This window comes from Crinia signifera, chromosome 9 (genome assembly GCF_055691185.1).
Source record: "Crinia signifera chromosome 9, ASM5569118v1, whole genome shotgun sequence".
NCBI classification, from domain to species: Eukaryota; Metazoa; Chordata; class Amphibia; order Anura; family Myobatrachidae; genus Crinia; species Crinia signifera.
This window is the reverse complement of record NC_139225.1, coordinates 155,518,875-155,534,645: the sequence shown is the minus strand read 5'-3', so window position 1 is coordinate 155,534,645 and position 15,771 is coordinate 155,518,875. Positions and strand designations below refer to the sequence as shown.

Genomic DNA, 15,771 nt, shown 5'->3' with positions numbered 1-15,771 from the left:
TAAACCGGCCTTTGGTGAAAGGCCAGACACGGTACCAGGCTTTGTTTGTGAGTGTTTCCCTTATATATCTCTGAGGAAACGGAAGAACAGGACCTAAAAGGGAAATTATTCCCTGAATCTACTAAGTGACCCCAGACATATGCTTGATTTCTTGGCCTAAAGGAGAGGCCCACACATGGTACGAGTACCCCCACTTTCACGTTATTTGATGTTGTGTGTGTGCTAGACATCCCAGCATGCACTGCTACAGTTTTACTATTTTGCCATGCTAACACTGTAGCAAAGCATTCTGGGATGTGTAGTTCAACAACAGCTGGAGGGCTGAAGGTTCCCCATCCCTGCACTACGGCGTGGAGGGAGAATATAACAGTGCTCGGAGTGTAGCGAGGCACCGTGCCCAAAGCATGGCGAGCGCAGCGGTACACTTAGACAGTATCCATGTCGACCTATGTCAACATAGACACCAAAAAACATGAAAAACTCATGTCGACCTTTTCCATGTCCAATTAAGGACCTTGTCGACCTTTGGGCCCTGACAATATTTTGACTGTTGACCTTAGGACATGTCGACTTTTTCACTGTTGACCTTTTGACTGTCAACCATTAGTGGCCTACCATATGATTGTAGACCTAGACACTGTAGACTATGTGTCTTCAAACTGTGGCCCTCCAGATGTTGTGAAACTACATGTCCCAGCATGCATTGCCACATTTTTGTCCTATAAGAGCATGCCAAAACTGTCAGGGCATGCTGGGACATGTAGTTTCACAACATCTGGAGGGCCACAGTTTGAGGACCTATGCTGTAGACCCATAACCGTATCCAGTGCACAAGAAGACCACTGTGTACATTAATGTCCAGGGTCGTTACTAGGTTCTTTTACCGCTCCACCAGACCCCCACACTTGCTCCAATGTTCTGAAGGGTGGGAGATTGTGGGCTGCAGTTGGAACCCCCACTCTAGAAATCCCAGGTTTGCCACTGCAGGGCAATCAACACGTCAGCCTGATGATGTAGATACCAAGCCGATGAGCACAGGAGACATTCGTGTAGTTAGTAAAAGTTACAGCGCACAAGCCAATCTCTTTGCCATGTGTGAATAACCCCTTCGCCTTGACGCCGTCCCTGACAATAGTTTTCAACTGTGAATCTTTAAACTTCTCAAAGTGCCGCGTAATTATAGATCATTTCTTTTCCAAAGGCCGCATTCCGTTAGCACTTCCAGGATCTGACAAGCCCTTGGCGACTATTGAATACAGCGTAATCCGTGTCTGGCGGATGTAGAGAGGAGAACAGATGGGGCGCGTTACTTCTACTCCCACACTGCTGAACGATGGGAGTTTACATGAGGAATCTGCCAGATCTGGGCTCACAGACACCTCTGTGTGTGTTCAGCATTTTCTTGGGAATTCTTTTGTGTTCTTCTCCGCTGCAACTTTCTTAAGTGGTCAATGTAACGTGGCACGTGCGAATGGGTGGGAATCGCAGCCGCGCGAACCAGGGTGTCTATAAACGTGCAACAGCTTGGCACAGCATTTCCATGGAATTATTGCAATTATAATACATTGTGCGCAGCTACGCGTGGAAATAATCGTCGGCTAATTAAATGCCAACTTGGCTAAACGCTCCCGGAGATGTTGGGGCCAGCCCCGTGTCTGTTTTTGACGCTGGCGCGCTAACTTATCTGGCTGCTCTGAAACCTGACTGTATACATAGACGTATAAGCAATGACTAACATTATATTTTTCCAACCAATGTAGAATGAATACGCTATTTATATTCTGATCTAAATAAGCGGATTTAATGTGCACGATTGCTTTGTATGATAGATGTATCATGCGGCATAGTTGGTGTAATGGTTAGTATCGCTGCTTCACACACTGAGGTCACGGGTATGGTTTCCGCCACTGTGCAGTTTCTACATTCTCACCATGCTTGCTTGGGTTATATGGAATATGGAGAGTAAAGGTGGCCATAAACACGCAGATTTATCTGCAGATCTGTCTGGTTGGAACAAAAACCTGGTAATGGATGAGCGTAAATGACAGTTGACCATTTGCTTGGAAATGCTGGAAAACTGCCAAACTGTCACTCATCTATAACCATGTTTTGCTTCCAACCAGCTCGATCTGAAGATACATCTTACTAGTGTATGGGCACCTTAAGCTCCAAAGGCCAGAGACTGATGTGAATGGGCAAATATTCACTGCGGATGGAGTCAAAATCCCAATGGTCAGAATCCCGGCGGACGAAATACCGACGCCGGAATCCAGACTGCCGCAGTGCCGGCAATTACTCCCTCCATGGGTGTCCACAACACCCATAGAGGGAGTAGAAAATAGTGTGAGCACAGCGGGCCCGCAAGGGGGGGGGGAGATCCACGGCCCCCCCTTGTCGGTATTTAGGCGGTTGGGATTCCGACTGCCGGGATTTCGTACTGAATCCATTCACTGTGTAGTGTTCCGGAATATAAATGGAAAGCATTTTGAGCTATCTGATGCCACTGTTATCCTGCAGTGGATCTAGTAAAGATTACATCTATTTTCTTAGGTGCTAAATAAGAAGTCGATTCTGATTGGTTGCCCATAGCAACATCCCTTGTGAAATAGAAATCTTAGTAAATTTTCCCTCTCGACTCATGCGAAGACCAAAGGCGGTGATCATGGCCAAGTGCTTGGCTACCAATGACCTCAACAAAAGGCCGTCTCTCTCTAAAGGTGCATACACATTGGGTGATTTTTGCCCAGCGTGTATGCACAGCGATGATGGGGAATATTTTTGAATCGTTCAGTGCATACACACAATGTAACAAAAGTTTTTAAATGAGTTTAGTAGTTATTTACATTTTGCCCCATATGCTGTTCAGCAAATAAATCGCAAGGTTTTCCCGTACAAAACTAGGAGATCCGATAACGGATACTCCCAACTGAATGCAGTGCCTCTGCCTGAAATGACATGTTAAAAGCAGAGAAACACACTTCTGTGCAATTTACCAACTTGAAAGTAATGGCTCTTCCTTACCAACATCTGTAACCATGGGAACAACTTGTGCAGCGTAGTCATCAGAAACACTGGAGGGTCATCCGTAGCACCCAGCAGAGATGGTTATAAATATTGCTAAGGAAGATCAGCTCTATACAATATATATTTAAAATATCAAAGTTTGTTTCTAAAGTTTTTTTTTTAACTGTGTATTTCGTGTAGGGAAGTCCACTTTTAAGTATTAGTGTTTATACCAATACATTCATACTTGGCATGATCATTTTGAAATGGAATTTTTATTTATTTATTTATGTTAACATTTTCTTTAAAATATGGATGGTTTAATGGTTTGCGTTACCTCACAGCACTAAGGTCATGGGTTCCCACAAAGGCCATGTGTGGAGTTTGTATATTCTCCCCATGCTTGTGTGGGTTTCCTCCAGGTATTCTCCCACAGTCCTAAAAATATACTGGTAGGTTGATTGGCTCTCCACAAAATTAACCCTAGAATATCTGTGTGTACATGTGGTAGGTAATATAGATCAGAGTTGCCTACCTCCCGGAATGGTCGTGAGGCTCCCGAAAATCGGATCCCCCTCTGGAAAGGTGGGCAACCCTCCCGGACACCGGCGGGCTCCACCGCTGCAGGGGTAATTTCCTGCGATTCGTTGCTTTTCGGGAGAGGGACGGGGCTAAAGATTTTGCATGAAGCCCCACCTCCTCCAAATTGCAGAATTTGCCATACTTGATGGCATATCCTGATGAAGTGCTGCTGGGAGGAGAGGAGACTTTAAAAGTAGGCAACCCTGATATAGATTGTACGCTCCACTGGGGCAGGGAATATTCATTGTAAAGAGCTGCAGAATATGTGTGCGCTCTATAAATAAGTTAAAGGTAGCAGTGTGTAGAGTAGACTTGTCATTGGGACAGGAAATTATAAATGTTTATTTTCTATACAGAGCGGTATATTCCTAATAATAGGATCACACTTTGGTGGCCAAATTGGGACAGTCCTGTCTATTTGGCATTAAGACTTTGGGTACTTGTGGAGTATCACGGCTCCCACGACCTGCATCGTATGCAGATCGTATGCTAAAAATCGCATCGCATCAAATCGCATGTGGCATACGATGGCATACGATGCGATGCGATGTTTTACCGATTTTTGACTATTTTAGCTCAAAAATCGTATGCCATCGCATAACATCGTATGCCATATGTAGTGGCATACGATGTCCTACGATGCGATACGATGTTTTACCGATTTTTGAGCAAAAATGGTCAAAAATCGGTAAAACATCGGATAACATCGTATGCCATATGTAGTGGCATACGATGTCATACGATGCGATACGATGTTTTACCGATTTTTGAGCAAAAATGGTGAAAAATCGGTAAAACATCGGATAACATCGTATGCCATATGTAGTGGCATAGGATGTCATATGATGCGATACGATGTTTTACCGATTTTTGAGCAAAAATTGTGAATAATCGGTAAAACATCGCATGGCATCGTATGCCATCGATGCGATACGATGTTTTACCGATTTTTGAGCCATTTTAGCTAAAAAATCGTATGCGATCGCATCGGATGCCATACGATGGCATCCGATGCGATGGCACCCGATTTTGCACTGAAATGCATCAGAATGCATTGAAATGTGTATTAAAGTAGTGAAATGCCCCCAAATGCCATTTTTCATAGTACACCACCCCCACTATCAACGTCAACCCGAAGCGTGGCGAGCGCAGCGAGCCCGCGAGGGGCGGCGGTACGCGTCCTCCGACCTTTTCATACCCCCACTATCCACGTCGGCGTGGAGTTGAGAATAGAATAGTGTGGCGAGCGCAGCGAGCCACCGAGCCCGAAGCGTGGCGAGGGGACGCGGATACCTTCACAGCTATACGCGTCTCCTCGCAGGCTTTACAGGTATCCGCGTCCCCTCGCGGGGCTCGCCGCGCTTCGGGCTCGGTGGCTCGCTGCGCTCGCCACACTATTCTATTCTCAACTCCACGCCGACGTGGATAGTGGGGGTATGAAAAGGTCGTAGGACGCGTACCGCCGCCCCTCGCGGGCTCGCTGCGCTCGCCACGCTTCGGGTTGACGTTGATAGTGGGGGTGGTGCACTATGAAAAATGGCATTTGGGGGCATTTCACTACTTTAATACACATTTTAATGCATTTTGATGCATTTCAGTGCAAAATCGGGTGCCATCGCATCAGATGCCATCGTATGGCATCCGATGCGATCGCATACGATTTTTGAGCTAAAATGGCTCAAAAATCGGTAAAACATCGTATCGCATCGATGGCATACTATGCCATGCGATGTTTTACCGATTTTTCACCATTTTTGCTCAAAAATCGGTAAAACATCGTATCGCATCATATGACATCGTATGCCACTACATATGGCATACGATGCCATGCGATGGCATACGATTTTTGAGCAAAAATGCTCAAAAATCGGTAAAACATCGTATCGCATGCCACTACATATGGCATACGATGCCATGCGATGGCATACGATTTTTGAGCAAAAATGTTTAAAAATCGGTAAAACATCGCATCGCATCGTATGCCATCGTATGCCACTACATATGGCATACGATGCCATGCGATGGCATACGATTTTTGAGCAAAAATGCTCAAAAATCGGTAAAACATCGCATCGCATCGTATGCCATCGTATGCCACTACATATGGCATACGATGCCATACGATGGGAGCCGTGATACTCCACAAGTACCAGACTTTGTTTGGTTGGCACTTGGCAGATGAATGAACAGCAGCATAAATAGCATTTGTCAGTCAGCAATTCTGTTTTTTTATGTGATTAGGGTGGATTGACCAAAGGGCACACTGGGAAGATTCCTGGTGGGTCGATGTGTATATGAGGCTTGTCCAGCCCACCTGCATACATTACCCTGCATTGTTTCCATTCATTCTGTTATTCCACCTCTGCAGTACAGACTCTGCCATCCAGTGATGCTGGCATGGCCAGTGGCATAACTACTGTAAGGCAGCCCCAGCTTTAGCTTGGGGGAGCAAGCAGCAGCGAGGTCTGTGTGGGCTGGCACCAGCTCGACGCACTGACATGCTGCTGCCTGCCACTGCCCACTGACTGAGCACCGAAGGCGAGTCAGCCGCAGCGCGGGTGCTGCCATGGCAGAGACGTCAAATCCCCCCACTGATTCAATTGACTGTATACAGAGCCGGCTATTGGCTACTGTGTACAGGATGGGCGGGCGCATGGGTGTACTGGGGCGGCCTGGGATGCATCGGAACCAAGGGAAGCAGCAGTGTCTGCTGGTCTCTCTACCTCTCTCCTGCTTCAGCTTCTCTGTTCGGCGTGTGACGTCATCACTCCACACATTGGGGAAACACGTTGGAGGGGGGGGGGGGAGGCACCACAAACTTTTTGGCAGGGGGGAGCAAAATTTATAGTTACGCCACTGGGCATGGCTACACAGCATGTTATACCTCGGGTGCTGCCCATGTCTGGCCATGCCTACATAATCTTCCACTTTTAGTTCCCAATCCATCCCTGAATGTGAACATCCTCGGTCATGCAGAGTGGGGCCTAGTGGGCAATGATAGTGTGTGTGTGTGTGTTGTATGTTTGTACAATTAGTCACTTTATCAGCTGAGTCCTTTTATTAAAATAAATGAGAAACACATGTTTTTTTTTTTCTTTTGGTCACAATTTATTTTATGGTCACCTGATACATCAGGACAAGTCAATAAACACAAAGTAGAAGAATGCATAGTGGTATGTTATGTATAGTCACCAAACTGTAGTTTTTGTGGTGTAACATTGTAGAGCTGCGACCCAAACTCACGGAAGGAATCCTAAAGGCACCGAATTGTCTCGTCCACTGTAGGAACAGTGTGATGTCAGCACTGAGGGCAAAGAGCTGCCGCTACGATTTGTAATGTGAATGTACAGTATACAGTAGTTTGTTCAAGGTATAAAATATACATTTATGTGGCAAGAACATTAAATTGTTTTTTTTTTTTTTTTTTGTGTCCGTAATCGGTACTTTCCAAAAATACTTCTTTGATGCCAGTCCACAACAAGGAGTTCTAACTTGAAGAGTTATGGCCGCCATCTTGGATCAACTCTGCTAAGGGGATACCCAGACAATAAAAGCTGCCTGCTTAGTAGTCAGTGCTGCAAGTAAGGGGGTACGGCGTGGTACGGAGTACCTGTAAGAAATATGTTGCAGGTACGCAGTACCACTTACCCTCTGACCCACTGTCAATTCTATTTTTATTTTAAGTCTAAATATAAAGCATCCGCAGCCCACCCACCCAGCGTTATGATTGGTGATGGATGCAGCTATCGGCTACTGCTGATTTAGCCTGTCACACTGACAGGCATCAGCGGTGCTGACAGCATGAAGAGCAGGCTCCACAATTGTAAGCTCAAGCTGTCCTGCTCTCCCCCAAGCAAGAGCCAACCCACCCCCAGTCATTCCCAGTTTCTCATTCCTTGTCTCCTGATGCCATGCTACTATTGTCATTTAGTCACTCCTCTAGCTTTGTATGACCATTCCCCCTCATGACACATGGCCACGCCCATTTTTGGTGGAGGCTATCAGTACCACCAAGAAAAAAATCTTACTTGCACCACTGTTAGTAGTACAGTGGGGACCCAGCACCAAGATACTATTATTGGGGAAGAATATATATGTAATAAAAATAGATTTTTTTTTTAAGCGGAAAACACCTTTTAGTTTACCAGTGTATACATTTAAATAACAACTGAATGTTACACTATTTGCAGACACTGGTAGCAACATTAGCTGGAGCGCTGTGGGATCTGCAAAATTAAGCGGATTCCTGCACCTGACCTAGAGGCAAAACCCACAATCCTTAATCGAAAACCATCGGATTCTGCAAACACATGTTTCAGTGCCGCTAGGGGAGCTGTGCAGCATTACTATGGACAGGCGTTTTCATGCAGAGTTATAATTTGTGTAAAACCATCAAAGTTTTTGTTTGTTATAGTTTAGCCTTGTTAAACATTTCTTTTGTCCATTTTTTTTTTTATTATACAACAACATAATCCTCCTATTAGCAATGTGTGTAGATGTATAAATGTATACAGGGCCTATTTGCTGGAGAGAAGGAAGCAGTTGAAAGGTGTACTGTAGGTACATTTGTAATAGGTTATTGACAAAATGTCGAAAAAAAGGCTGACATGGGCTGGCATTGGACGTCAGCTCATTTTTTTTCTTTGTTTTTGAACTTTTTCATACTTGACCGTTCCCAACTTTAGAACACGTAGTTTACAGTTGGGAATGGTAAACTGTCTAGACTAATTGGGGGTCCATGACAATAGGTGTTAACGGTGACACCATAAAAAAGTGAAAAATTCATGTCTACCTTTCCATGTGTCAACATTTCCTGGTCTATATATTGCATGTCGACCTATTGACTGTCTACCTAGATGCTGTAGACCAACTCAGTACACATCCGCTGGGGATGCAGAACTTAAGGGGAGAATGCCTGTATTTTTAAAGCGGCAATCATTGACAAGGCAAATCCTACCTGGTTTTGCCTAGTCAATGATTGCCGCTTTAAAAATACTCGACACCCATTACATTTACCCCATGACTTGTCCTGTGTGAGATGGATGATGCACAATTACTGTATATTAATTATAGGGGACAGTTCATTGACCGCCATTGGCAGAACTATATAAGGATTGCAGTCAATAAAGAGAGGGTTAAATATTCATTTTAGAGTATTTTACTTACACTTGTCCTTTCAATTCTACAATACAGAATAGTTACCCGTAAAATGATACTGTAGCTCTAAATACTCCGTTAGGAGCACGGGGCTTGAAGAGCGTTAATTACGGCGTAAGGGAAATACAGAATACAAGTTCCGACAGGGAGTGTGAAATAAAAAAAAGTTTTTTAGCATATCAATATAAATTCAATTATTTTCCAAAATTTTACATAAACACTTCAATAAGATAAGTAATAAGTCTCTATAAAATAATTTTGTAAAAAGTACAATATCGTAAGTGCAGAATTAGAAAATACTTTCCTTTTTAATTCAATTACAAATTCCTGCAGCTGCTACTTGTGGATTAATCGGTTACCTTTGGTCGTCTGTGTTCGCAGTGCTGGAGAGATTAGGTTGTGATGTCACTCAGGAGCATTTTTATGACATCATGCACTTTGGCACATGATCTACAGGCCCCATCGTAACGCATGGTTTCAAAGGTCAAAAGAAGAATTCTTATAATTGAAGCCGTTTTGAACACTTTGGTGACTACTATATTACCCTTCACATCCCCAGAAACAATCTAAGGCTCATCAATGAGGTCATTGATGATGACCCCGGTGAACTCAAAAAAATGCAGAACTGGGGAGCTGCCTGTCCCATAATCCTTTGCCAGCAAGACATTTTAAATCCCCAATTGCCACATAAGACACCAGGAGGGCATCTGATAATTGGTTTGTCATGACTGCTGACACTAATGGGAAGAGGTGATATAATGTTGTATAAAAAGAGGCACACACACACACTTATTACGTTTTTGCCCAGTGTATATGCAGAGCGATTATGTGAAAATCACTGACCGAAAATCGCTCAGTGCATACACACCAAGCAATTTTCATGGTGGGGAGCAATGACGGCCACAAACCCAGGGCTGGCACAACCACCAGGCAGCTTTAGGCATTTGACTGGGGGCATCTGCCACTGGAGGGTATTTGGGAGCATCCCTACCCCCCCTTGGCGCCTAGTGAGCAGCGTCCGCACCAACTCTCCCCCCCCCCCAGACTTGGTGGCTGCATCACCCCCTCCCCCCCAGACTTGGCGGCGGCGGATGCATCTCTCCCCTCGCCCGGACTCAGTGGCGGCATACATATTGTGTATGGGCCTTTAGGATCTACTTGTGGGTACATTCTAATTTTGACATTTTCAGGGTTCAATTCAATTGTTTTTCCCCACAGTTACCACTAGAGGGAGCCAAATAGAGAAATTCAATTGTTGCTTAGTTTAGTAGTCTATTAACCATAGGGGTAACATTTCTTCTAGTAGCTAAATGCATCAGGTTTAAACAAAATGGCAAAAATAGATCTTTGCACCTACTGCAATGCTGGGTACACACTAAACTATGTGTGTACCCAGTGACCTCGTAAGCAATGGAACTAGGTGGGGCAACTGGTATAGGCGTACACACTTCTCGGTGCGGGGGGCAGTGTTTGGTATGGCATCGACAGCTGAATATCTCCCCTTGCTTCCCCGTCACTTTAGCTGGATCTGGCCCAATATAACAATTGAATTCCGCCCATGTCTATAAAAGAGAGACCAGCTGTGAAAAATGTGTGTGCTAGATACACCCTAATAAATGCTGTATCTGAATCCTGCATGCAAACGATCCCCCTTCTCAGATGTGTGAGCGCCTCATTTTATATGTAACCATAGAAATCTAAAAAAATCTGCCCCCATCAATCAGTCCGAATACGTTCTACAGCAAATTCATATTCACTTCCGGACTCTCGTTAGTGCTAAACTAAATGTTTGTGGCTACTATAGTGTAATTCCGCGCAGGTGCTAAATAGTAATGTTAGAACTCACCGGTGGCACAATACAATTATAGTGAGGATGAGGCCGGAAGCCTTCTGACCTGTGCAATAATTGCTTATAGACTAACAAAAATATATATATGTGGAAGTTTGTGTCTAATACAGGGTACACACCAGAACGACAAGGGCCCAATCCCATCAATCTAGATCCAATCCCGACTGACTGGATGTAGATTGTAGGTAGATTGGGCCCTTTTTTTCCTGTTCTGATTCGATCCCGATCCGATGCGCGGCCCCGTGGGTCGGTCGTTATTCAGATCCTACCTGCAGCAGGTAGGATCTGAAAACGACCATACTGCCGGGTGCGGTTCGCCATCGGATGGGTACCCGCTCACTGTGCACATCGTGAGCGGGTCGTGCGCTCCGCGTGATTGTGAGCAGGTCGTCCTGGTGTGTACCGGGCATTAGTTTACAAGTAACCTCCGTGCCTCATAATAGTCATAGTTCCTAATATATCTCTTACAAATAAACCTCCTATATATATAATAAAGTCCCGGCTAAATTCTTGTTCATAATCATTTCAAAGTATCTGTATACCGCTCTTCTGCCATAACGTAATGACAAAAAAGTTACCATACAGTATATAACCGCACATCGCTAACACTGTTTACAAGAGTGGGGCATTTAAATCTTTCTTAACCGATATAATTATTAAAGTCTCTGCAACGCAACTCAGCGTAGCGTAATCCATCTCGTTCCTCTGATATTATAGAGCAAAAAGTTGTTTCCATGGTCAATGTTTTGATTTTTTTTTTCTGGGCGCCTGAGCTGACGTCCGGTGCCAGCCCAGTAATATTCCTTTTTATCGGAGCCGGGTGCGGCGCCGAATCCTCTGTTTGGCGGGCGGAGGCTCATGTAGCCAGCATTTTCCCATGATGCCTGGAGCGCGACCTTTCCAGAACAGGTACCCGATTATCTGTAACATGAAGAGAAGACAAAACGTTAGGAGGTGCCAGAAACACGGATACAACTTTGTCGACGGTTCTTCAAAGTGCCTGTAAAACTATATGAGAAGGAATATGTAAATAGGTATCTGGGAGGCAAAACGGGTTCAGAGTACAGTCAGATGCATGAAATGAGTGTGTGGATCAGAGAATACCGGGGTGATAAAAGCTGGCAATAGCGGAACAAAAAAAAATAAAAAAATGCAAAGGTATAGAATGTGTGTCACTTTGTGGAAAGCTACTTCAATGACCTCCCAAGGTATAAACACAGGAGGTAACGCGTACGCGCAGACAGCTGAGCAGCTGAAAACAGTCTAGATCTGCTTTTAAAAATGGAAAACGTAACCTTGGTTTGTGCTGCCAGACCTGTATGTTTCTCAGTGAGCGAGAACTAATGGGGGCAAGTCAATCAAAGCCTGGGCCCATGGTAGCCTTACATACTGCATTTTCCTGCACAATTGTATGGGGGGGGGGGGGGAGGTATAATGCACACATACAGATGGGCCCGCATACACTATTGCTGCAGTGGTGCCAAATAACTCATCTTGCCGCACCTGATATAGGAAGGTTCTGGTAGTGTTTTCATGGTAAGTTCTGTTCCGCATACAGATTCATCCGCACACAGACTACATATCAAACTAATCAGTAGAGTCTCCTGGTGCGTACTAGTCACATTGCGTTGCAACAAAGACACTTTTGTCAAAAAATAAAAAATCAGTAACCTCCGTCACTAAGGAAGCAATTCAATTGATTTATGGGAACTTATTGGAGCAATTTAATTGTTGCTCCAATTGGGAGACCATTTTGTCTGATGTAACCAAAAGCACTAGGTTTAGCTGTAAACCCCATCCACAATGCAAAAAGTACCATTTCAGGTGCAAAACAGTAAATTTTCATACAACTCTAATATGCACAAAAAAATAGATCAATTGAATAACGCACATCTCCTGTCACTTTCCAACTCCCATCCAAAATGACAGGAGATTGTGGTGCGGTATTCAAATGATCTATTTTTTTGTGCATTATGTTCAAGTTTAGCTGCGTATTTTATCTCACTAGCCCCAGGTATATCGAGCTGAAATGCTGGTGAAAAAAAAAAAAACAATTGAATATGTTTAAATGCAAAATAAGCAATTCTTGTTATTTCAAATGTCAGGTTCAAGTGAAAGGTGCTGCAGGCCATTCACATGCTTTACATCATAAGCCCCACCCCTGCGGAACGATACTGCAAACTGTTTTGTTTGGGGTAGAATTTTGCAAGTATTCTAAAATTGCAGCCTATTCCTTTCCTGATTAGGCCACACAAATGCAGCAAATTCAGTGTCAGCCAATTATTTCCACCCCAAGCTCACAGTTATTCCCCGCATCTAACAAAACGTGTTGATCCCTTCTTAGCAGTGATTGTTACTCCTGTTGTTATTGCTGTATATTGTTAAACTCCTGCAGGAGATGTGTGTCAAACCAGCATTTAATAACCATCCTAATGTGTTACACAGATGTATACAGAGATTTAACTAATAATTTCTGATACAGAACGAGCGTAAATCATCACTGCATTTTCCAAAGTAACTTGCATTAAAAATAGATTGGTCTCCTCGGGGTACATACAGATTAATTAAACATTTTTCTGTGATAAAAAATGAAGTGTTTTTCCAGCGGCTGAATCTTACTTAAAATATTGTTTCATTAAAGTCTCATCTGCTTCCTGTAATCCATTTAGCTGAAGAGTTCCCATCACCTTTTTTGTCAACTGCCACCCCTATTGTTCCCCTACAAATAATTGATTCCCTTTATTATCATGTATTAGGGTGTAACAAGAGCTTAATAAGCGTCTAGGAACAGGCAGGGACATTGCTTCGCCCTCTGTTACACCCCGGGAGTTATTTTGGTTCACTGGCAAAGGCAAATTCACTCTCAGATGGGCAAAACCATATGCACTGCAGGTGGGGCAGATGTAACAGAGAGAGTAAGATTTGGGTGGGGGGTGTACTTCAAACTGATATCTAATATTGCAGCGTAAAAATAAAGCAGACAGCATTTACCCTGCACAGAAACTCGCCCAAATCTACCTCTCTTTGCACATGTTACATCTGCCCCACCTGCTGTGCATATGGTTTTGTCCATCTGAGTGAATTTGCCTTTGCGAGTGAACCAGAAAAAAAAAACCATATCTAGCCCATTTTTATTCAGTAAAATATCCAAGAAGTTGTTCGCAGCTTTTCTCCATATAAGCTTAGTGGTTTCCCTCATTGCTTTTAATTTTCTGGGATGGATGTAAAAACTAAATTTACTAAGACTTTTGCTTGCAGAATGAGATGTCTCGGCGATAAATACAGTAGACTGTGGTTAGGAGGATAAAACATTCCCATTTCTTCCACGTTCTTGTCAGCTGTAATTCACGCAAGTGTCAGAAGGACGCAGCTTTCTTCCATAAACGCAATTTTTAAAATGGATGTAAATATAAATAAAAAGGTGGGCGCGAATCCTTGGTCACTCCTGGCTGGGCCGCAGACCGCACTACCACAGCTGTTAGCAGCTGCAGCGACCGTCTCCTGCCTGCCCAAACTAAATATGGGCACGGCCGGCCGCAGTTTTGACCGCTTTAAAGATGGCCGCAAGTCACAGCGCACCCGGGAATGAACGGCTGCAGCGTGGCGTTGGGCGGACTCGGCCCCAAGCCGGGTAAGTGCCGTCACACTCCCCCCCCCCCCCCCCCCCCTAGGGTCGTACGATTTAAAGGATATGACTTTAAGGACCTAAAACTACATGAAGGTACAATCCGAATCTGTCTCATTTTATAGGATGTAATATAGAAATGATAGACAGACAGAATCAGATTGGTTGCTATGGGCAACTGCACCACTTTTTTTCTTTTTAGAAGCTTTAGTAAGCACACATTACTATAAACCCGCCCAAAACACAATACACGAAAGATACATTGATACACCAAATATATACAGCACAAATAGGGGCACTGATCAAACAATCCGATCTGAGTATAATGGGGGCGATTCAGCCCGTCCCCGATGGTGGGAGTTTGCATATGCCGGGCCGTTTGCACCAGGAGGGGCGGGCAGGGGCACGCATAGTGTTTTTAATGGGCATTCCCCTGCACACGCAGGCTGGCGTCACATGGCATCAGCACCCACCCTGAATTTGTCCATCTCTGGCCAGGATAAATCAGTCTAGACTGACTTTTAGCTGAGATGGGGGGGGGGATCATTTGTTGGTTAACTACCATCGTTTCGTCCATGCAGCCGCCTGTGAGGGGATCTGTAAGTGTAAACATCGCCTCCCATGCTAGTGCTGGGATATATGTAGTCTAGCGTGGTGGTTATATTCCGCAGAAATGCTTACGCCGGTCCAGAGCAGTGCGGCCTATGTGTAGCAGGAAACGGCAATTATGTAAATGTCATTTAGACTTTTATATCCCATCCGCCCCCCTGACCAATATGTGTCAGCAGCCTATTAATAACTGGCAAGCCGTGGCGAGAGCAATGCTGCAGAGCAATAATATGTAGTAGAGATGGGTCGTTTGCGAAAGAAGTGGGTCTTTTGGACGGATCCCATAAAAGAGTGAGCGAGTCGCCGATCCCAAAAAGGTGAACCGTCGTTCTTTTACTTTCAGTTTCGTTTTCCATTACAATGCATTTGCGTGAGCTCAGCACTGCCACCTGTGGCAGCTGAGATGTACTGAATATGGAGACTGAGTTCAGTGCTGCTACTGCAAGTGGAAGAAAGAATAACAAGGCTGCTGCTGCAAGGGATGGCCATCGGTGCAGACGCCATCGATGGTTGCCATCGATAGCGATTCTGCACCCAGCCATCGAACAGTGTTTTTGCTCGGACATGTATGTTCTTATATGTTCAGCTCAATGTTAAAAAAAAAAAAATGGCAAAAAATGATTGTAAAACAAATTATGCTTCGTTATTATCAAATTACCCCTTCTTTCAAAGCGAACTGATGATTTGTGCAAAAGATCCGGATCTTTCCACGGACTGATCTACTGGATCCCAGCTCTCGTTAGCAAACCGTTTTGCCCATCTCTAATATGTAGTGGCTGAATGCGTGACCTGTCCTTATACAGGGCCCTCCGCACTGTCTCTATATATAGTGTGTCACCAGTCTGATGGCGTGAGGGACTAGCACTAAACCAATTCTTTTTTCAATTCCCTGCTCAACATTGCCTGAAGATCTTAATATCTGCAGCTCGCTTCCATCGCAGCCCGG

At 44.4% G+C, this 15,771-nt stretch overlaps 1 protein-coding gene across 1 annotated transcript in view; it reads right to left on the bottom strand.

Moving 5' to 3' along the window:
• Nucleotides 1-9,825: 9,825 nt before the first annotated feature.
• LOC146036361 (protein diaphanous homolog 2-like) overlaps nt 9,826-15,771 on the bottom strand; it is a 218,367-nt gene continuing 212,421 nt past the window's right edge. Inside the window, exon 4 of the mRNA XM_083160325.1 lies at nt 9,826-11,512. Within this exon, the coding sequence (XP_083016451.1) occupies nt 11,448-11,512 (65 nt within the window). The 3' untranslated portion in view covers nt 9,826-11,447. The remainder of the gene's footprint in view (nt 11,513-15,771) is intronic.